At 54.1% G+C, this 22178-nt stretch overlaps 5 protein-coding genes across 5 annotated transcripts; 2 read left to right on the top strand and 3 right to left on the bottom strand.

The window, feature by feature from the left end:
- Positions 1 to 671: 671 nt before the first annotated feature.
- AB675_2938 (uncharacterized protein) lies at positions 672 to 1927 on the top strand (the record flags this gene model as incomplete). Its single annotated transcript, XM_018142948.1, has 2 exons — positions 672 to 1145; positions 1190 to 1927. The coding sequence occupies 2 exons, from the start codon at positions 672 to 674 to the stop codon at positions 1925 to 1927; spliced, it is 1212 nt and encodes a 403-aa protein (XP_017996351.1).
- A 690-nt stretch (positions 1928 to 2617) lies between these two features.
- AB675_2937 (Pre-mRNA-processing ATP-dependent RNA helicase prp5) lies at positions 2618 to 6249 on the bottom strand (the record flags this gene model as incomplete). Its single annotated transcript, XM_018142947.1, has 3 exons — positions 2618 to 5722; positions 5770 to 6133; positions 6182 to 6249. The coding sequence occupies 3 exons, from the start codon at positions 6247 to 6249 to the stop codon at positions 2618 to 2620; spliced, it is 3537 nt and encodes a 1178-aa protein (XP_017996449.1).
- Positions 6250 to 8695: 2446 nt separating this feature from the next.
- AB675_2936 (putative glutamate synthase [NADPH]) lies at positions 8696 to 15433 on the top strand (the record flags this gene model as incomplete). The annotated part of the gene is made up of 7 exons (XM_018142946.1): positions 8696 to 8871; positions 8919 to 12308; positions 12361 to 13438; positions 13480 to 13867; positions 13936 to 14882; positions 14933 to 15172; positions 15224 to 15433. 7 exons carry the CDS (start codon positions 8696 to 8698, stop codon positions 15431 to 15433), a joined length of 6429 nt encoding a protein of 2142 aa, XP_017996397.1.
- Positions 15434 to 16435: 1002 nt separating this feature from the next.
- Positions 16436 to 18560, bottom strand: AB675_2935 (Oxygen-dependent choline dehydrogenase; the record flags this gene model as incomplete). The annotated part of the gene is made up of 2 exons (XM_018142945.1): positions 16436 to 18264; positions 18314 to 18560. The coding sequence occupies 2 exons, from the start codon at positions 18558 to 18560 to the stop codon at positions 16436 to 16438; spliced, it is 2076 nt and encodes a 691-aa protein (XP_017996352.1).
- Positions 18561 to 20195: 1635 nt separating this feature from the next.
- AB675_2934 (uncharacterized protein) lies at positions 20196 to 21863 on the bottom strand (the record flags this gene model as incomplete). The annotated part of the gene is made up of 1 exon (XM_018142944.1): positions 20196 to 21863. The coding sequence occupies one exon, from the start codon at positions 21861 to 21863 to the stop codon at positions 20196 to 20198; it is 1668 nt and encodes a 555-aa protein (XP_017996443.1).
- Between the last annotated feature and the right edge of the window lie 315 nt (positions 21864 to 22178).

Raw genomic sequence — 22178 nt, 5'->3', positions numbered from 1 at the left:
GGTGCGATCCCCACACATGCCGCTGCACAGTGCCTCGCGTGTGGTCTGTGCATAATGGCAAGAACGACGATTCTTTGTTTACAAGCATGTCCGACAGCAATAGCCTTGTCCTCGACTCCGCCAGTTCTCCAGAAGACAAAACTGACTTGTCGCAACAAAGACCAAAAATATGTCTGTGCATAAGCTACAGCTCGACGATCACGATGCCGTAACGACTCGTCTTCGAGCCTGCGGCAACCCGACTCAGCACATTTCTTCTTGGCTTATCTTCACGACATCTGAGCATGAATCCATTCAATCGACCACGGACCGGCCCTATTCACGAGGAGCCTGTCTCGCCTAGGACGATACCCAATAATCACGCGGCACCCAGGGAAAGTACCGTGTCAAAGACAAAATCAACAGGTAGGTCTGAGCCTAATTCTTTCCAGCCTAGAAGGAGCTTCGAACGTAACGTCTATCGACTCGAAAGCGACCAAGTCCTTGTCTACAACGGCAAGACACTCGGTAAGCGTGAACCTCAAAGGCATGTCCGTCCACCACCGCCCAAGCGTCGCTGTCTATCGTCAAGCTGGCGAGTGCCCGGCCATGTACTGAACATCCCTTTCCTTTCGCAGCAGCCCCCTTACCCTTCTCACGCTATCACGAGCCATGAATCTTTGAAGCAAAACATGGACTCCAGAGCGCGCACATTTAACAACGACCCTGATCTCCGCCTCCTCATCATGCAGCCAGGTGTGTTCTCATGCATAGTATGGCCACCAAATCCGCTCCCCCCTCATATCTACAGCGCTGGCTATGGCAACGAAACGGTAGGTGGAGGCCACAGATATCCCAACTGGGTAGGCCGTGACTTGGTCCATCCAATTTTCCGATCAATGTTGCTGCCCTTCGGTAATCATGACTACGTCAGTGAGAGCCGCGACATGCATATTGCGTACCCGCAACTATACCACGCTCTACAGCTTGCCACGAGATTTATCTCGAATCGAGACTCGTTGGTCCTATTCCATCGTTTGCTCTTTGAGCAGCCTGAGAAGTTGACACGAGAGTCTGCATTTTATGGCGCGGATATTTTCCACTTCCCAAAACAGAAGGACAGCAGAGACGGCAGTGGGAGCTCTGGGCTGACCGAGCAGCAGCGAGTACTGACAACTGATGCACTAGCTGCACTGACACGACATATAAGCATCTCATTTGGCAGCTCAAAGCACGATTCAAGCACCTGGCACATAGCAAGCGCGTGCCCACCCAAGATGTCAACCGAGTATATCAAACACGCTTGCATAAACTACACACAGATTCTTACCAGCACTCCAGCATAGCTCTCCATATGCGCCAAACAGGCCAAAGCACCCTCCCATATCCCCTGCCCTACCTTCAGCCGCTAGCTCCCACGCCTGCCAGCCTCTCCGCCGTAGGCGAGAGCGCCCATGGTTCCGTCATGACCAGTAAGGACCACAGTCTGATTCACACACGGAACATATCGCTGAATGAGCGGTTTGGTGTGTTTACTAACGACACCAGCAAGCCTCTTCCTCATCTGCGCGGTACCAACGTAGCCATAACACTCAACCCACTCTTCCTCCGCTACCTTCACCAGGACACCTACCCTAAGATCGGCTACCATGCCAAAGTCTACGTCTTGTTCTTCCTTGCGGTCACGTTGGTACATGAGCTCGCGCACGCGGTGTGGATGTGTCGGACTGCTCCTGCCACGGAGGATGAGAAGGACATCGATGACAACAACCGCACACAGAAGAACAAGAAGAAACGCGAACACGAACCCTTCATCAATACTGACCGTAAGTCCGAGCTCGGTAAAGCCTGGGAGACGTCCGTCTTCGGCGGCTTCGGTTTTATTGAACCCTTGGCCAGCTCGGGGGCGCAAGTGAAGCGGCGACGAGTTGGGGCGATCTGTTCATGATGGGGCTTGGGTGCCGACAATGGCCGGATGACGGTGACTCCTTTGTTGAAGTTGATATTGAGGGAAGAAAGAGGTACAGACCGTTTGCAAGGTTGTATCAAGCCCCAGGTGGTGAAGCAGCAGGTAAGAAAGATGGCATGGCATCGCAGCCCCTCTCTGGCCCTAGGACAACGAAGCTACGCATCCTACCCTTTGAAATCGTGTACAACTTCTTCGACTACAGGTTCTGGGACTGGGTGGATGCGCGGCCGGAAGGTTTGAAGATACTGGTGGGGATGGAGCTGGAGCGCTGTGTGGAGGTGGAAAGGGAGAACGTGGATTGGGGGTGTGTGCCTGGGGCGAGGGCTGTGGATTGGGATGATGAGTTGGGATTTGGCGAAGGGGAGCTGGAGTGTGATGAGGAAGTAGAGGAATGTAGTGAGGAGGGCTCGGAGTGGTGTGGGAGTTCATGTGGGTACAGTGGTTCATCAGAGGATCTTCGTACTCGAAAAAATAGTTGACGTGCCTTGTAAGCAGAGAATGAACCGAACACGGTCTTCCTTTGCTGATAGAAATCGCGAACTCGCAACGAGATTCCGATTTGCGCACTTTCCACGAACAACGCCGAGCAGAACGAGGTGTAGTTTTTCGTAGATGTGTAGCAATGGAGCATCTCTTCCATGTCTGACATCTATGTTGCCTTGGAAGCCGCTAAACCACAGAGTACCTGCCCGGAGCAGCCCTCCCCTCATTTTCCGCTGCGCTCATCGTGCCTTCCTTCAATAGCCGCATCAGCTCCCGCATAGCTTCCTGCACCACCACCTCGGTATCACCTTCCACCAGAATATACAACTTCGGCTGTTCCGTCGGGCCCGGCTCCTTGCCCGTAGCATAGAAATTACCCTTGGTAGTGATACTCGTGCCGGTACTCTCCAGAATCTTCGCCACATTCGTGCGATTCGTGACAGCCCACCTGGCCTTCTGCGGGAAGTCGTTGATCTCGAGAGTGGCATGGAAGGCGCCTGCGTCGGGACCTTTGTTATCGATCGGCACGCCCGAGCGCATGACACCGGCCTTGGAGAGCTTCTGGTTGATGCCTGCCACAGCCGCGGCAACGCGGTCCATGCGATTGCCTGGCTTGCCGCCAGCGTCGGCTTCAGGACGCTCAGTCTTGTGCACGATGATCTTGCCGTCGAGGTCAATGCCCTTGGGAACACCGGGAATTGAGCTTGAGGCTGGAGGAGACGCGGGTGGGGCGTCTGCGTTGAAAGCTTTGACGCCCGAAGCGGCTTTGGCGAAAATTTCGTCGCCGACTTTCGCGGTGGCTCCGTCTTCTTTGTCCTCCTTCTCTTCTTCGTCGTCGCCGGTCTTGTAGGTCTTGCGTTCGCGCGCCTTTTCGGCGTCGCGTTGTTGATCGAGGCGGTCGAGACCTTTGCCGCCGAACCCGCCCGTGGAGGCTTTCTCTTTGCCGGCTTTGACCTTGTCGGAGAAGGCGTCGACTAGCTTCTGGACTGCTTCTGGGATGGGCTGGCCGGACTGTTTGAGGGCTTTGGAGATGTCGACTGCGTATCGTTCTTGTTCTTCGGTGAGGAAAGTGACTGCTGTGCCGGTGTTGCCTGCTCGTCCTGTACGGCCAGCGCGGTGGACGTAGTCTTCTAGATGGTTTGGTGCATCGTAGTTCACAACTAGCTTGAGTTGCTTGACGTCAAGGCCTCGTGCAGCCACTGATGTCGCAATCAGGATTGGGACAATGCCAGCTTTGAAATCTGCTATAGTTGAGTCGCGATCGATCTGGTCTTTGCCACCGTGGATTGACATGCATGGATAGCCTCTGTTCATCAGCGCCTTGAGCAAGCCATCGGCAGAGTCTTGTCGATCAACGAAGATCAATGCGCGATCGTCTTCGTTCTTGTCCTCAGCATAGAGATTGCCAAGGAGCTCCAACAGGCGAATGAACTTTTGCTCTTCTGCTCGCACCTCGACGATCTGTGTAATCTCTGGGGCCACGACACTTCGGCCACCGACCACAATCTCGACCGGCTTTGCAAGAGTTTTCCGCGCTAGCGCTTCCATCTGTCGCGGGAATGTAGCGGAGAAAAGCACAGTCTGCTTGTCAGGCCGAATGTTCGCCAGGATTTTCATGACTTGAGGCTCGAACCCCATGTCGAACATGCGATCAGCCTCATCCAACACGACGTATGTAACGCGTCTAAGATTGGTTACACGACCGCTGTTTGCTGCGAGAAGATCAATCATGCGTCCTGGCGTGCAGACCACGATTTCTGCGCCCCTCTTCATGTCTGCGATCTGGTCCTTGATCGGAGCACCTCCGTATGCGCATACTGCTCTCAAGCCTAGCGCTTTCAGGAAAGGCTTACAGTCTCTGTGGATCTGTGTTGCTAGCTCGCGCGTTGGACTCAGAACAAGCCCGATCGGCCCGTCGAGAGACTCCAACGCTCTCTGGTCTTTGATGTGTCGGAACATAGGAAGCAAGAAAGCGACGGTTTTGCCTGAACCTGTTTTCGCCACACCAATCATATCGCGACCAGACATGATGACCGGAATGGCCTGCGACTGAATGCTCGCCGGAGCCTCGTAGCCGAGGTGCTTGATGACGTCCAATGACTGGACTCCCAGACCACATTGAGCCCAGCTCTGGACCGGCTTCGGGACATCGAGACCGCGCACTTTTATGTTGTCAAGCTCCATGCGCAGTCCAGCGACTTCGTCTTCTGTCATGTCGGCCATCTCTATCGGCTCAGAGTAAAAGTTCCTGCGGAAGGGTTCATAGTGGACCTTACCGTGGTTGACAGTAGGTATATCTTTCTTTTTCTTCTTCACCTTGTCGGCAGCCATTGCCATGATGCTGTCTGGGTTGTCTTCGTCCATGGCAGTAAGCCCACCAACTTCATCGTCGTCGTTGAACATGGCTTGAGGCTCTTGTTGCTTATTCTTGCTCGCTTTCTGCGACTTGAAGGTGGGCCTTGAAGTTGGTACCAGATCTTGCATGAAGGCGTCAAGAGGGTCGACGTCTTCCTCCTCATCAGGCGCCTCGGGCTCAGCTGCGGGCATCGGTGGCGCTTCCTCCATGGCAGTATCTTCCCCTCGCTCGGCCTTGCTTCGTTCTTCTGCTGCGGCTCGAGCAGCTGCCATAGCCTCTTCGTCGTCACCCTCTTGTAGGTCTGTTTCATCATCGCCGTCTTCATTTTCGCCTCCGTTCACGGATTGATCGGGTGTTGGATTGGCATCTTGCAACGTAGGCAGTTTCTCCAATTTCTTCTTGTTGTCATCATCATCGCCGAAATCTATGGCTTTCTTCGTCACATCAGTGTCCATCACCTGCTTCGATGTCAGCCCAAAGCCACTGAGATTTCCTGACGCTTTCAGATTGCCGCCACTGGAGCCATTAGTCGCTGCAGGACTTGGCTTGAGCGGTTCCTTCTTCAATGCAGCAACTTTGGGGACCAGAGGAGGATCGCCTCCCAGAACCTTAGACGCAGCTGTCGTCGCCTGTGCCTTCTTCGCAATGGCTTTCGGATCAAATTTGCCTTGATATGGAGTCGGAGCAGGCGAAGGGACATCGGGAGTCGTTGGTGTCGCCGGTGTCGCCGGTGACTTGGGAGGACTGGCGGCCGGTGTCAGCGCAGCTTTCTTGTCGATCTCGTCGAGGATGCTGCGAGCACCACCCGATGCTCGTTCTTGCTGTTTCTTAGCTTGCTCTTCAGCTTGTTTCCGCTTCCACTGCTCTAACTTAGCTAGCCGGGCCGCCTTCTGCTCCTCGGCAGAAATTGCTGTGGGCGTCGATGGCTTTGAGGCCTGCGTTACATTGTTAGCAGAGAAAAGACGTCCGGAAGGGGTCTGACGTACGTGTCTTGATGCCGCAGCAGAGTCCCGTGTCGGCGGTCGCTCTCTACTGTCTTCTCGCTTTCGTTTCCTCGACTCAGTAGATTCATCTCTGCGTCTTCGGTCACGGTCGCGATCCCGGTCCTTGTCGCGGTCTCGAGGCTCATCTCTGCGGGAGCGATGGTCACGACTTCTATCGCGACTGCGCCGTCTGTCATCTCGGTCACGTGAGCGCCGTCTTGATCGATCCCGCCGCGAAGAAGAGCTGTAGTAGTCATCTTGTCGACGATCGTCATGCCTTCGGTCCACCGATCTGTCTCTCCTGCGGTATCGGTCGCGGTCGCGATCCCTCTCCCTGTCGCGATCGTAGTCTTTTGATCGACGCTGTATCCTGTCAGAATGATGTAGCCTCTGCGTGAATTCTGCGCGCACCTCAGGGCTTCTCGAGCGAGATCTTCTTCTGCGATAAGAGCGATCCTCGTCCCGTCTGCTCCTCTCATACCGACCCTCGTCCCTGTCGTCGTGCTTTCGGCTCCGTTTCGAAGAGGAGTATGAACTTCCTATTGGTGATGGTGAGCGTTTATCCTCGTGCCGAGCCATAGTTCGGCAGCAGACCGTGAGTATTACTGCTTCTGTGGATTAGGTGTGCTTCTCATACAATGCGACGGTATGCATAAATTCGGCCTCGCCGCTCTGGACGTCTACTGCTACTTGAGCAAGCTGTGCAAGCAGGTTCACGAATGCTTGGACGCAGTTGGTCTGTTTGGGGATCATGAAAAGACAACTTGAAGTCTTGAGTTAGGCTGCGAACCGAAGTGTTACCGCAACAATTGTGCTCTTAGGGTTAGGGTAATCTTGGGGCTGGCCGTCGTGGATTACAGACCGCGGGGCAGCATTTCTCTTTGCCAGAGCCTCGCAGCAGGTACCGACAACCAAATGAGTGATGTCAAAATTGGTTCTTCTTTGGCGTCCAGCTCTTTCGATCGATATGGACTGTGGCACTCAGGACTATTCTCTCACGCCTGGTCAGACTCTCGAGGACAGGATGATGTTTGTGCTCTTGCTCTTGCTGCACAGAGCATATGACTTAGTATCGGGACTTCGTGCCAAGCCCGAAACGCCCCACGATTTTTGTGTGCTTGTACCGAGTAATTATATCTACTCTCGAGCACGATACTCTCCAAGACTCCAACACGCGAAAGCTCGGCGAGTGAATGTACCGAGCTCTGTCAACGCACGTTGCGTGTGTCGCGCATGGATGTCAGCAGCGCAACAGCCAACATATACGAGCGGCTGTGTCACAGGTTCGAGGGAAGACGGTGGATAGATGGAAATTTGCCCAGATGCCAAGGGGGTCCCAGGGCTCCATTAGCTTCGGCATGCAGGCCATCGCTGAAGCTCCCGCAGCGTTGTTCGTGTCAGCGCCTATTAGGACACGAGGATTACTGTTTGAAAAATGCGCGATGAGGTAAAGGATATGGGAGCTGCGATGTCGGCTCTTACTAGCGGCGCGGCTAAGTAGATCCAACTCAACTCCACAGTCAGATCTCGTGCCAAAATAACGAGCAATCCCTGTCCGTGGGGTGCAGCTACAGGGTCTGTGCATGAAATGCTTGCGCCGTGGATGAACTCGTCGCAAACGTTCCTGTGTGGTAAATAGCAGATTGAACAACTATTAGCGACAAGTCTCCTGTTGGCAATTATTGACACCTGTGCTTGTGCAGGATGATGAGGTGCGTGGCGTTGCAAGCAAACTGTAGGTTTGCGCAGATCTAGACTTTCGGGCATCGTTGTGAGCTTAACCGTGACAGAGGCAGTCACAGAGCTCTACGACGGCAAAGATCGAGCTCTGCCTACTTGACAGAATATCTGGTGGTGACAGAACCACAGCACGTCCAGATGGCAACGCTTGCACCCCTGGAAGACCGACGAATGCCGTACTGAATTGCTGCCATGGGGCGTCCTCGGTCGTCTTTGCTTCGGGCGACAGCCGCAGCTAGAGCTGCATGTGAAGAAATCGAACGCCCCACGAGCCCAAACGTCTGGACTTTAGCCCAGACCCACAGGCCTTATGAAGCCTAGAGTGGTGCATACCGATGTTATTTCGTGGATGTAAGATGTAACAGATATGCTGATTGGTTGACTGTTGCTTATCTTCACACGCTATCATTATTTCGCTGAATACTGTCGACGTATAAAATGCAAGACGAGAGTGGTGAGGTCGACGAAAACGAGGTGGAATCGATGGAGAAGGCCGAGCGCGAGCCAGAAGCTCCATGCACGGCATACACACAGAGCTCGCTCGCTTGGAAGAGTCGCCATTTCTGTGTGCAATAAGTATTGAGTCGCTGCTCGGCACGCCTATTCAGAGTTCACATTGATGCCAAAAGCTGTACAGCCAGAGAAAGTCGAGCTGATCTCACCTCGTCCTCACTATTGCCTCCTCTTTTCCGCTGGCTGATGTCGAGGCTGCATCGCTATGGTGAAGGAAAGTCCATTGTGTGTGCGAAGTTTCTGTCACCGGCCTCTGAACAACAGGTGATCTCGGAGAAAAGAAATTCACTTCTCTTGTAGCTTGCATGCCTGTGTAAATGGTAGCTTATACTGAATGGCCGAATTCCGCAGCTTCTGATTTGGCTGGAACGGAGTACTCTGCTTCTTTCCAACCCCACTTTAGACAGCGCCCGCCTTCCTCCTGCTAATTTGGCTGCCCGAGTCTTTGTTTCTTTCCCGTAGAATATTTTCACCCTCATCTATCCATCCTCTCGCCACGCACTGCTCTCTGCACAGCTCACGCACTCCTTTCAGAGAGCACCTGCCCCTTCTACGGCCTTCACATAAGGTATAGCAGCTCATCGCCTCCACGGCATAACAATTCCTCTGGTGGAGCCTGTCAAATACCTACATATCAGCTCGACTTACAACTCGTCGCTTGTCGACGATAGGATGGGCCTGATCGTGGAAGAAACCCAACAGCAAGAGATTGAAGAGATTGAACAGCCACAAGAGTACACACCCTATACGCCCGAGAAGGGCTATGGCTGGGGTGAGGCTCTGCCGGAGAAGCAGGGTCTTTATGACCCCAGCTTAGAGAAGGATGCATGTGGTGTCGGCTTTGCTGCGTATGTTCTCTCTGGCTCAATTTCACGGCGTCTGCTGACAGATACAGTCACATCAAAGGCACTGCTAGCCACAAGATTGTGAGCGATGCCCGCAATCTGCTCTGCAACATGACCCACCGCGGTGCGGTGGGTTCCGATGCACGAGATGGCGATGGCGCAGGTGTCATGACATCGATCCCTCATCGGTTCTTCGTCAAGAACTTTGCTCGCGAGGTCGGCATCGAGCTCCCTCCCCAAGGACAGTATGCTGCAGGCAACTTGTTCTTCAAGCCCGATACCGAGATGCTGAAGGATGCGACGGCCAGCTTCGAAGAGGTCGCAACCGAGCTCGGACTGCGTACGCTCGGATGGCGAGTTGTTCCCAGGGACTCGACCTTGTTGGGTCCTGCAGCCAAGTCGCGGGAGCCCACCATCATGCAGCCATTCGTCGTTCTGGCTTCTGCATACGGTCAAGGCGATAAGCCGGAGATCACAGATCCTGAGCAATTCGATGCCACGGAATTCGAGCGAAAGCTCTACGTGCTCAGAAAATCCGTCTCCCACGACACAAGATTCAAGCCATGGTTCTACATCTGCTCTCTCAGTAACAGGAACATTGTCTACAAGGGTCAGCTTTCTCCGGTCCAGGTCTATCAATACTACCACGATCTGGTGTCCGTCGACTACGAAGGTCACTTCGCTCTGGTGCACTCCCGCTTCTCTACCAACACATTCCCTTCCTGGGACCGGTCACAGCCTCTACGGTGGCTCGCTCACAATGGTGAGATCAATACTTTACGAGGCAACAAGAATTGGCAGAGAGCACGTGAGGGTATCTTGAGCTCAGACTTCTTCGGTGAAGATCTCGAGCGCCTGTTTCCGATCGTTGAAGACGGCGGCTCTGATTCTGCAGCATTCGACAACGTCTTAGAGCTTCTTGTGATGAACAGAGTCCTCTCTCTGCCTGAAGCAGTCATGATGATGGTTCCGGAAGCGTGGCAGGGCAACCAAGCTATGGACCCCAAGAAAGCCGCCTTCTACGAGTACGCAGCTTGTCTAATGGAGCCGTGGGATGGCCCAGCTCTATTCACTTTCTCTGATGGTCGCTACTGCGGTGCCAACCTCGACAGAAACGGTCTGCGGCCTTGCAGATACTATGTGACGGATGACGATCGCATCATCTGTGCATCCGAAGTCGGTACCATTGCCATTGAGCCAGAGCGCGTTATTCAGAAAGGCCGATTGCAGCCTGGCAAGATGCTTCTTGTCGATACAGAGGCTGGACGCATCATTGATGACGCAGAACTCAAGAGCACTGTTTCGGGACGGCAGAACTTCCAGCAGTGGCTCGACAAGCATCTATACAAGATGCCTGCTGTTCAGGAGAAGCTCAGCAAAGAGCTTGATCTCAGCTTCAAGCTTACGGACTCGCGGATTCAGGAAGATCCACTACTTCGCGCTTTTGGCTACTCGTTCGAACAGGTCAGTCTATTACTGGGACCGATGGCGGCCGATTCCAAAGAAGCGCTCGGCTCCATGGGCAACGACGCTCCACTAGCTTGTCTGGCTCAGCAGCCACGCCTGATGTACGAGTATTTCAGACAGATGTTCGCTCAGGTCACCAATCCACCCATCGATCCTATCAGAGAGGCTATAGTCATGTCCCTCGAATGCTATGTTGGCCCTCAAGGCAATCTCCTGGAGATGGACGAGTCTCAGTGCGCCCGGCTCATGCTACCGTCGCCTGTCCTCGAAACGGAGACCTTCAATGCCATCAAGAATATGAGCGCTTTCGATAAGGGGTGGACAGTCAAGACGATTGACATCACCTTTGACAAGTGGTCGGGCGTCGACGGGTATATGCAGGCCCTTGACGACATCTGTGATGCTGCTTCCGAGGCCATCAGCAACGGCGATAAAATCATCATTTTGTCCGATCGTGCTACCTCGGAGGACAGAGTGCCAGTTTCAACTCTCATCGCCGTCGGCATGGTTCACCATCACTTGGTCCGCAACAGATGGCGATCTCGAGTTGCCCTCATTGCCGAATCCGCAGAAGCTCGCGAAGTTCACCACATGTGTGTTCTTGTCGGCTACGGTGCTGATGGCGTCAATCCATATCTTGCCATGGAGTGTATTCTCAAGCTGAACAGAGAAGGCCTCATTCGAAAGAAGCTCACAGATGAGAAGATTATTGCCAACTACAAGGCTTCTTGCGACGGTGGTATTCTGAAAGTCATGAGCAAGATGGGTATCTCGACTCTCCAATCCTACAAGGGCGCGCAAATCTTCGAAGCGTTGGGAGTCGATGACTCTGTGGTTGACCGATGCTTTGCTGGAACAGCTACACGTATCAAGGGTATGACGTTCGAGCTCATTGCACAAGATGCATTCGCCTTCCACGAGAAGGGTTTCCCTTCACGACACATTCGGCAAATTCCTGGTCTCGCAGAGTCTGGCGAGTATCATTGGCGCGATGGTGGCGAAGCACACATCAATGACCCGACCAGCATTGCCAACATCCAGGATGCTGTCAGGACGAAGAACGACAAATCTTACGAGGCATATTCTCTGTCTGAGTATGAACAGATCAAGAATTGCACACTTCGTGGAATGCTCGACTTCGATTTCGATCAGCGTGCCGAGATCCCCATCGATCAGGTCGAGCCATGGACTGAGATTGTGCGACGTTTCGTTACAGGCGCGATGTCTTACGGCTCCATCTCCATGGAATCTCATTCCACGCTGGCTGTAGCCATGAACCGTCTCGGAGGCAAGTCTAACACAGGTGAGGGCGGCGAAGATCCTGAGCGCAGCTTGAAGATGGAGAACGGAGACTCCATGCGGTCCGCCATCAAGCAGATCGCATCTGGTCGTTTCGGTGTCACCTCTAACTACCTGGCCGATGCCGACGAGCTTCAGATCAAGATGGCTCAAGGTGCTAAGCCTGGCGAGGGTGGTGAGCTCCCTGGTCACAAGGTGTCCGAGGCCATCGGCAAGACTCGGCACTCCACACCTGGCGTCGGTCTCATCTCGCCGCCACCTCATCACGATATCTACTCTATCGAAGATCTCAAGCAGCTGATTTACGATCTGAAGTGCTCCAACCCACGTGCACGTGTCTCCGTCAAGCTCGTGTCCGAAGTCGGCGTTGGCATCGTCGCGGCTGGTGTGGCCAAGGCCAAAGCTGATCATATCCTGATCTCTGGTCACGATGGCGGCACAGGCGCTTCTCGATGGACTGGTATCAAGTATGCCGGTCTACCATGGGAGCTGGGTCTGGCCGAAACACATCAGACGCTAGTCCTGAACGACCTTCGTGGTCGCGTTATTGTCCAGACAGATGGTCAGATTAGGACTGGCAGAGATGTTGCCATTGCATGTCTGCTTGGCGCGGAAGAATGGGGCTTCGCGACAACACCTTTGATCGCTATGGGCTGCATTATGATGAGAAAATGGTAAGTTGCTTCCCCCACCTCTGTGCTGAGACGAGGCTAATCATGTCTGCAGTCATCTCAATACTTGCCCTGTTGGCATCGCTACTCAGGATCCTCTACTCCGCGAGAAATTTGCCGGCACTCCGGAGCATGTTATCAATTTCTTCTATTACATTGCTAACGAGCTCCGTGCGGTGATGGCCAAGCTCGGGCTTCGAACCATCAATGAGATGGTCGGCCGAGCTGAGCTTCTCAAGATGCGGGAGGACCTCCGCACACCCAAGACCGAGAACATCGATCTGTCTTTGATCTTGACCCCTGCTCATTCAATTCGTCCAGGCGTGGCCACATACAACGTCCGCAAACAGGACCATAAGCTCCATACTCGGTTGGACAACAAGCTCATCTCGGAGTCAGAACTCGCTCTTGAGAGAGGCCTACCTTGCCGCATAGAGTGCGACATCGTCAACACAGACCGTGCGTTGGGCGCCACACTCTCCTACCAGATTAGCAAGCGGTATGGCGAAGCCGGCCTTCCACAAGACACAATCCACGCAAACATTCGCGGCTCGGCCGGCCAGTCGTTCGGCGCCTATCTTGCTCCAGGTGTCACACTTGAGCTCGAGGGTGACTCAAACGACTACGTGGGCAAAGGCCTCTCTGGAGGTCGGCTTATCGTGTACCCACCACGAAGCGCTGTCTACAAGGCGGAAGAGAACGTTCTTATCGGCAACGTGTGCTTGTACGGAGCTACAAGCGGCCAATGCTTCTTCCGAGGTGTCGCTGCCGAACGTTTCGCCGTCCGCAACTCTGGTGCCACCGCCGTTGTCGAAGGCGTTGGCGATCATGGTTGTGAGTACATGACTGGTGGCCGTATCGTCATCTTGGGCAGCACTGGTCGCAACTTTGCTGCCGGCATGTCTGGAGGTATAGCATACGTCTTCGACAAGCACCAGGACTTCGAATCGAAGATCAACATGGAGATGGTTGAGGTATCTGGTGTTGAGGATCCTGCTGAGGTTGCCTGGCTTCGTGGATTGATCGAGGACCACCACCACTACACAGGTTCTGAGATGGCTGCTCGCATTCTGCTTGAGTTCAACCGAGCCCTACCTCGATTCATCAAGGTGCTCCCAGTTGACTACAAGCGCGTGCTTGCAGAGCGTGCCGCCAAGGCCGAGGAGCTAAGAAGGCCGAATACCCTCTGCCTATTTTGCCCGGTAATGCTGTTCGCAATCTTCACCAGCAGCAGCGCGAGAAGGCCCTGGAAAAGGAAGAGAAGCAGAAGAAAGCCGAGATGCTCGACATTGAGGAAGGCATCAACGGTGACGCCAAGAAAGCCAAGGAGAAGTCGACTTTGGTGCTTGACAAGACCCGTGGCTTCATGAAATACAACCGGCGCTCCGAAAAGTACCGCAACTCAAAGACCAGGACCAAAGATTGGGCTGAACTGAGCTCACGGCTAAACGAGGACGAGCTCAAGTACCAGTCTGCCCGATGCATGGACTGTGGTGTGCCGTTCTGCCAATCCGACACCGGTTGCCCGATTTCCAATATCATTCCCAAGTGGAACGAACTGGGTAAGTTGCTCTCCCATCTCGCTTTTCAGCACAGCCCCTATCCCAAGACAAGGCTAACAAATCCGCAGTCTTCCAGAACCAATGGCAGGACGCACTCAACCGCCTACTGATGACTAACAACTTCCCTGAGTTCACTGGTCGTGTATGCCCTGCTCCTTGCGAGGGTGCTTGCGTGCTTGGAATCAACGAAGACCCCGTCGGCATCAAGTCTATCGAATGCGCTATCATCGACAAGGGCTTCGAGATGGGCTGGATGAAGCCAATCGTCATTCCAGAGGAAGAACGTACGGGCAAGAAAGTTGCGATCATCGGATCAGGCCCGGCTGGACTGGCTGCGGCTGATCAGCTCAACAACGCCGGTCACACCGTCACGGTTTACGAACGAGCCGACCGGATCGGAGGCCTCCTCATGTATGGCATTCCGAACATGAAACTCGACAAGCGTGTCGTCCAGCGACGTGTGGATCTCATGGCTGCACAGGGCGTCATTTTCAAGACTTCTACTCTGGTTGGGCCCGATGAGGAAGTCTCCCTCGACTCCCTGCGTTCAACCAACGACGCAGTGATCATTTCTACCGGTGCAACTGTTGCACGTGACCTCAAGTCACCTGGACGTGATCTGGATGGCATTCACTTTGCTATGACCTTCCTTGGTCAGAACACCAAGTCTTTGTTGGACAGCCAGCTTGATGATGGCAAGTACATCTCGGCCAAAGACAAGCATGTCGTTGTCATTGGTGGTGGTGATACTGGCAACGATTGCATCGGTACTAGCGTCCGACACGGTGCCAAGTCGGTCACCAACTTTGAGCTTCTGCCACAGCCTCCTCCGGAGAGAGCCAACGACAATCCATGGCCACAATGGCCTCGTATTTATCGTGTCGACTACGGTCATACCGAGGTCAAGCAGCACTACGGCAAGGATCCTCGCGAGTACTGCATCATGACCACAGAGTTCGTTGGCGAGGATGGTAAAGTCAAGGGCATTAACACCAAGCGTGTTGAGTGGACAAAGGTATGTTCAACTCGCTGTATTCGGGAATTTCCAAAGCTAACTTGTAGCAGCGTGCTGGCGGCGGCTGGGATATGAAGCCAGTCGAAGGCAGCGAAGCGTTCTTCCCTGCTGACCTGGTCATGCTGTCGATGGGTTTCCTCGGACCCGAGGCCCGTCTGTTCAACGATCAGGTTGAGCTTGATGGCCGGTCGAACATTTCCACTCCCAAGGGCCAATACAACACCAACATTGAGGGTGTCTTCGCCGCGGGTGATTGCCGTCGTGGCCAGTCCTTGATTGTTTGGGGCATCGTAAGTTCCAGCCAGAACTCTTCACAGTCGCAGAGACTAACTTATTCCTAGAACGAGGGTCGCCAGTGTGCACGCCAAGTCGACTCCTTCCTCATGGGCACCCCGTCTGCTTTGCCAGTGACAGGTGGCATTGTCCGCGTCCCCGCTCGAAACTCAGTGCCAGTCGCAAAGCACAGCAAGGCTCAGGGTAACGGCGACATGGCCCACGCTGCTGAAGCCATGAAGCTAACACCAACACTGCCATGGCCAAATAAGACCTGATAGACGACGATCCCAGAAACGAAAACGAAACGGGACTACGATGATAGAGCGCGCGGTTTGATGTGGGAATATGTTCGTGCGGTCCTTCCGGCTGATATACCCCGTGACCGCTTCTCTTTACACAGCTGGATGGAGGACTTCAACGATGGAGGCGAGAGTTTTGCACAAAATTTGGTTCGGCATGATTACGATCGCTTTCTCATGTTGCCGCGGCGGCAACTCAACTCAGGCTGTTCTCGCTGGGCAGCGTTGCATGCATGTTTTTTCTATCGGGTGCGTGACAGCTTTGTCGCTTTGAGCGACAGCATAACTGAGGAGAGATCTGGAAATGCACTCTAGAATAGCACAGAGATGGCAATTTCACGAACATCTCCGACAAGTCTGTCTATCTTCCGTCTCCCGTCTCGTTAGTCTTCTCATCTCGTTTCACCTTCTCTGAAGCACTGTACGCGTAACTTTGTCATCCGGCTTGCCTGGAGCCTTGAATATAGATGCACTGGACGAGGCAAGTACAGTGGCGTCAAGGGCTATGGCTCTTGCCATATCAAATACTTTCCAGTCAACCGGTGTCACCCCTGTCTCGTTGCTACACACAGCGTGTTGGAGCGCACCACATTTGCTTCCACGGGTCCAGGTAGCTGGACGCGTCACGAACGCACGGGCAGAACTACTCAGCTCCTCTCCTACTTGGACACAGCGTGGAGTACATGTTGAGCAAGGTATCCATCACTAATCACGATCTATTCACATATGAGACGATCACACATCTCAGAGCTAGTCTCCGTCTATTTAGACATTAAGTAAGTGGGTATAGTCGGTCTAAGCACAATCCCAAGTCGCCTGAACGCCATGCTGAAGTGAGCAGTGACCAAGTGTCGCTCTGCCAAACCCATGATGCCCTCCCTGTACAGCTCGTGGCTCATGCAAATGCGCCTCCTCATTAGTGACATCCCATCCATGCTCGCTGCACGAGCTCTCATGCTGAAGCCAGGACTACGGCAGTCATGACCAAGCCAACCAGCATCGAACTTGACCAAGATTTGAGCGCCGAAGAACCATTCTCTTGCCCTGTCTCTTCACTCCCACTGCTACTTGCCGTCGCCGTGGCTCATCGTCGTCATCGCCTCCCGCACTACTCGACGGCTTGGGTTTGGGCTTTGGCTTCGGCTTGTCGTCCTCTTCCTCCTCTGGCACATTATGTATCCTTCTAATAAGGTCCGCCGCCCGCTCCGCCAATCCATACGTGCTCCCCATCAAATGACAGCTGAACGCCACAGGCGGCACACTCGCGTCTGCAACCCTAACGTTCGCCAGTCCGTATACTTTCAAGTTCGCATCAACCACACCACCGAGTTCGAGGGGCAGCATAGCGCACGTGCTGCTAGGGTGATACTCTGTATCGACGTGCTTGCGCATCCAGTCCTCCCAGTCGGCGTCGCTTGAGACTTTGTCTGTGCCAGGCGCGACTTCGTCGCCAAGAGTGTCGGAAAAGGGGGCAGTGTTGCCTAGTTGGCGAGCGAGTTTGAGGCCCTCGCGCAGGATGGTGATGTCGGAAGGGTGGGAGAGGTAGTTTGGGTTGATGAGCGGGTATGTAAAAGGGTCGTCGTTGGCGAGGGTGATCGAGCCATGCGAGTAAGGGTGTTGCAGGGCGGCGGTGATGCCGACTGTGCCGTCGAGGGCGGAGGTCACGAGGAGGAGCTCGACCTGGCCAAGGGAGGTGGAAACCATGGTCGAGGCGGTTGTTTTAGCGATGGCATCGTAGCCAGCTTGGACTGCTTTGTTGCCTGCTGGTATAGTGAATGCGTCAGAGGCGCCCGTGGTCGATTTCGCGAAGGCATCGAGCCCGGGTCCGAACATGCGCGTCGCATTGACGTAGGCAACAGCGTCGTTGACAAAGGAGAGCCATAGGGTGTCGTTCTTGGTCGGATTGTCATCGTCCACCCAAACGGCACCAGGAGTCTCGTCTTTGGCTTTGTTCTCGAAGGAGACCGTAGCAAGGAGATGATCTTGCATGTGGTTGCCCACACCGGGGAGTTCGGACAGAACGTCAATGCCAGCGGCTCCAAGAACGTCCTTCGGGCCCACGCCGCTGTGTAGCAGGACTGCTGGACTGCCAATTGTGCCGCCCGCGAGGATGACCTCCATGTTCGTTGTGACGAAACGTTTGGTGGCGCCTCCGTCCAGCGAATACTCTACAGCGGAGGCGGTGAGGTTGTTCTTGCTTGACTCGCCATCGAAAATCAAACGTGTGACATGCGCATTAGGTAGGATGTGGTAGTTGTCGCGGGGCGGAAGCGCGTCGAGATAGCCTGACCGACTGTACGATCGCTTCCAGGTCGCCGGATCAATGGACGATGTGGAGATGTATGAGCCAGAGTTCTCACCTCCATAGGTGTCCTTCGCTGGTGGAACGCCTAGATTCTGGAGGCCATCGGCCCAGACTCCGTTCCATTGGACAGAGTAACCTGGATAACTTGCGTGAATTGGTCCTTTGGTGCCATGTGAGCCAGCATCGAATGCGACCGCACCCTGGGCAGCCATGGCCTCCTTAGGCCCAGAAAATGTTTCGCTTTTCTTCATTGAAGCGAAGAATGAGTCCCATGTCCAGTTATCAGCATCGTCCATATCGTCCAGCAAGTCGTGCCACGCCTCAATGTCAGCCTTCGCCGGCCGGTTGAGGTACAGGCCATTGATAGCAGAAGATCCACCAAGCACTTTGCCTCGAGGCAGATACATTTCACGATCATTGACATTGCCTTGTGGCACAGTGTTGTATGCCCAATTCAATGGTGTCGTCCATAACGAATCGAAATATGAATATGCTGGAGTGTCTGCTTGAATGTTAGTCCTCCGCTCCGCATGAAATAGACCTTGCCGTACCTATCCTCGTCCTGTAGTCGTCACCGTTGCCGCCCGATTCCAGCACCAATACGGTGTGGTTTGAGTCTTCGCTAAGTCGCGCACCCAACACAAGCCCAGCCAGTCCACCTCCAACAATCACGAAGTCATAGGCTTCGTCGATATCGCCCACTATGCCACGCCGTTGTAATATGGGTCCGTCGATCCTGTCAGCAGCCAGTCCAGTCGCAGAGCAGGCCGCCAGCGCGGCTGTCAGTATTGCGCGCATTATCGATCTCAGTGCTTAACGAAGGAAGACGGCACATTGAGAGGTCGCGTTGGCAATGGTTTATCAAGGCATTTGACTTGCGACAACAACAGGCCGGGGTACCAGCAGATATCGAAGATCCGCCATAGTCGCGTGCCCTGCCCTTGACCTGCCTTCGCTTGCGCCGTTTGCTTTTGCCAGCACTAGCCCAGCACACACCTCCGCCACACAAACCTGCTTGTGAATTGGCAGAGCGGAGGTGCCTGTGACTGGCACACACAGCGCGGGGCGACGCCGCTAAGCCAGTCGGAGATTGCGCCTCCAGCATTGTTGGTGAAATTGAAGAAGACCGTTTGGTGCTTGGTTATCTTGGTGCAGTGCTGGTGGCCAGTGGTGGGTGAGGCTAGTGAAGACAAGCATCCCAAATAAAACCCGTTGGCGAGATTCGAGAGCCGCCGATTCGCTCCAACCCCTGATTAACCGAGTATCTCATCTGCAGAACCGCAACCTCGATCTCCAGCTAAAGCTTGTGTTGGCTTCGGGGGCTGTCCCTGCATGGACTAGGTTTGATAGCCACCGTCGTACCAAAGTTATGCCCGAACTTTATCACAATAACCACCCGAATTCCAGACGCGTCTTGAAACCGCGACATTTCGTCGCAGGTGCGACGACAATGGTGACGCTGGTGACGCGTCCAGGTATGGTAGCACACTAGAACAGGCGCTCATGATGTATGACGTGCACGAGCTTCACCGACCAAGATGTGCCACGCGACGCCGTTGTTTTGTCATTATCATGGCACCAGGGAAGGGCGCTTGGGATCTTCTCCACGGCAGTCCGAGTGCCTTGATTTGTTCAACGGCAATGTCTTGATTGCCGAGCATCGCTTCGAATATTGTTCTTGGATCTCGCAAGATCTCGATGTTCACCTCATGATCGCGATGTGCCGATGCGTAATAGCGGAGGTTCGCAAGGATGGCAGGTCAGGCAAGAGCACGTCGGTGCGCAAAGCAGGCACGGAGGTTCTAAGATGAAGCAGTTGTGTCTGCCTACGATTCGAGATCACAGTGCCACGTCGCTGCTTCCAAGAAGAATCGCTCGTCGAGCAAGCTGCGATCTCGAGAAAGTGCGATTGAGCGTGATATCAAGGAAACAGCAGCTGCGATCTGTAAACAATCGATGCCTCAAGCCTTGGCTCGTTATTGAGCAGACCTAGATTTATATTTTCGGCATCGACATTCACATTTGATGAGTTCACGGCTGATAGATCTGAACAGCGACATCCACACAATCGCTGCACCACAAGTGCGTCCGTGACCCGTTGTGGTGGGATCCTCCCCGTTACATCTGTGAGACATTGGTGTGTTTGTAGGTGCATGACATCTTCTGCTTTGGAAGGCTTTCCACAAGCATCATGCTCTGCATCCGGTCCATCGACTTGCTGCATCCGCCCCACCAGCCCATGGACCCTAACTGATTAGCTGCTCAGTCTTTCCCTGCTGGCAACCGGTACGCGGTCCACTGCCGATATTGGTCAGCCTGAACCAGAAATTCGGAATCTGGCAAGAGGTAGTGGAAGGGGAAATGGACTTGAGGCTTGACAATCGTGAACTCGCCGCCAGGAGAGCTTCAAAGATGACAGCGCCTTGCCCGGGGCTAGAAGATGATCCGAAACATCATCCAGAACAAGTATCTCAGGTGTTGAGTCGAGACTGCCCCCTGATTGACTGATGGTTCAGGCTCACGAAAAGCGGATAGACTTACAATCGCAGCATGATCACTCGTCCACTCCGGATCTCTTGCCTTGGGATCACCTCCGCCCACCGTATTCACCGAAGCTAGCACCTCGAGGTCTTTAGAGCCGTAGACGAAGTCTATGCGGTCCTGCGGATCTGACAACTTTCGGATGTTCCACGTCGTCCCAAGATACTTGGCCGGATCTGGATTCGCAACGCGAAGCGAGTCGTCCATACCCGCCGCCGTCACAATGATGGACGACGGCCACGGAAAGCCTCCTCCAACGCCACAATTCTTCTCCTTCAGACTGTCGACCCAATCCAAGTGCGATGGCGCGTTGAAGTCTCCTGCAAGTATAGTAGGGGTCGTGGAACCTGAAGAGTTGTCGATCTGAGGAATGATGCGGTCCATAGTGGCCTTCAGCTGGACCATACGCTCTGAATGAACCTCGTTTGCGAGCACTTGTTGCTGAGTCAAGGGACGGTCGCGTTTGCAGAATTCGTTGGGTCCGTACGGAAGCGGAAACAAAGCCACCGACCAGAACTCGATAGCAACCTTATCGTCCTGATTGAGCCCATTGAGACTCACACGAACTCCTCCACCAGGATTGAAGTAGTCCGTGACGATCTGAGAAAATTCTGCCACGATCGGATACCGACTGATAATCGCAACCCGCAGGTCACCTCGCCAGCGCCACCATCCGAGTGCATTGGCAATTCTCTCCAGGTGGTCGATTGGCACTTCTGCGATGTCCTGGAAGGCAATGAGATCGACATTGGACCCCAGAATGAAACGCATCTGCTTTTCGTGATAGCGAGAGAAGTGAGTGCCACTGTCCCACATGCTCCATGTCATGACATTGATGGAGTCCACCAGACGCTCAGATGATCTCTGAACCATGATGTTGATCTGTATGCTTGCCGGAGCAGTATCTGCAGCCTTGCCCTCGACTTGCGCAACAGCAATTCTGCCACCAGATCCAGCCGGGGGCGTGCCTCTGATCGATCCATCCGGCCAGACTTGGATCCAGTCATCTCCTCCAGCTTTCTGGAAGTTGATGTGGATGGAGTGGCCTTCGCCAATGACCAGACCGCCAACGTTTTCGAGGTATGCTTCCCCTTCTCGGGCATTGCGCAAGCTGGTCTCGTTCGATGGAAAATACAGAGTTGCCTTGTAACCCGGATAGTAGAAGTTGAAGGGTGCAGCAAGAGAGACATAGATGTCTTTGGCTAGGAAGTAGGCTCTGTAGTCTCCTGCACCGAGATTGTCGACGTTGATGTATCGTCTACCTGCAGAGTCCTCCGCATACTCCCAAGCAGACGCATGATCAGCCACACGGTGGCCTTCCTCTGGACCGCCGCCTGAAGCTGGCCATATGCCGATCCAGTTCTTGTCATGTGGTTCTGGAGTCGAGTACTCGAATGTCACCGGAGTCGCCCATGCGTCGAGTGCGAAGGAGCTGGTGAAGTCTCTGGTACGATCAAAGGGCACGTATGCTGGAGGCGCAGAAAGCGGCAGGATCGAGGCGGCAGTGGAGCATAGAGTGTTGACTGCTACAGCGAAGCGGACAGCCGACGTGAGCTTCATTGTTCAGGTAGGTGCGTTGGTACTCCGGCTTGTCTTTGTAGTCCTTGCCTCACTACTTCTCACAGATTGACTTGAACCGCCCGCTCCAGGCGCAATGGGTGATACAGCTTTCTCGATGTGATGGCCTGCCTGAATTAGCTGACGATGACCAGGACTTCAATTTAAGAGCGCCTACTGACTGTAATGCAGCAAAAACGAGCACAAGCCTCCTAGCGCTTCACGACAGGTCCAGGCCTGGGCCAGGAGACAGAATGAATGAGTTCGGGAGTAGGAAGTGATGAGGCGGGGAGTGAACATTAGCAGAATGCGTGAGTC

This window comes from Cyphellophora attinorum, assembly GCF_001299255.1.
Source record: "Cyphellophora attinorum strain CBS 131958 chromosome Unknown Contig31, whole genome shotgun sequence".
Lineage (NCBI taxonomy): Eukaryota > Fungi > Ascomycota > Eurotiomycetes > Chaetothyriales > Cyphellophoraceae > Cyphellophora > Cyphellophora attinorum.
This window is presented reverse-complemented; position numbering and strand designations above follow the sequence as displayed.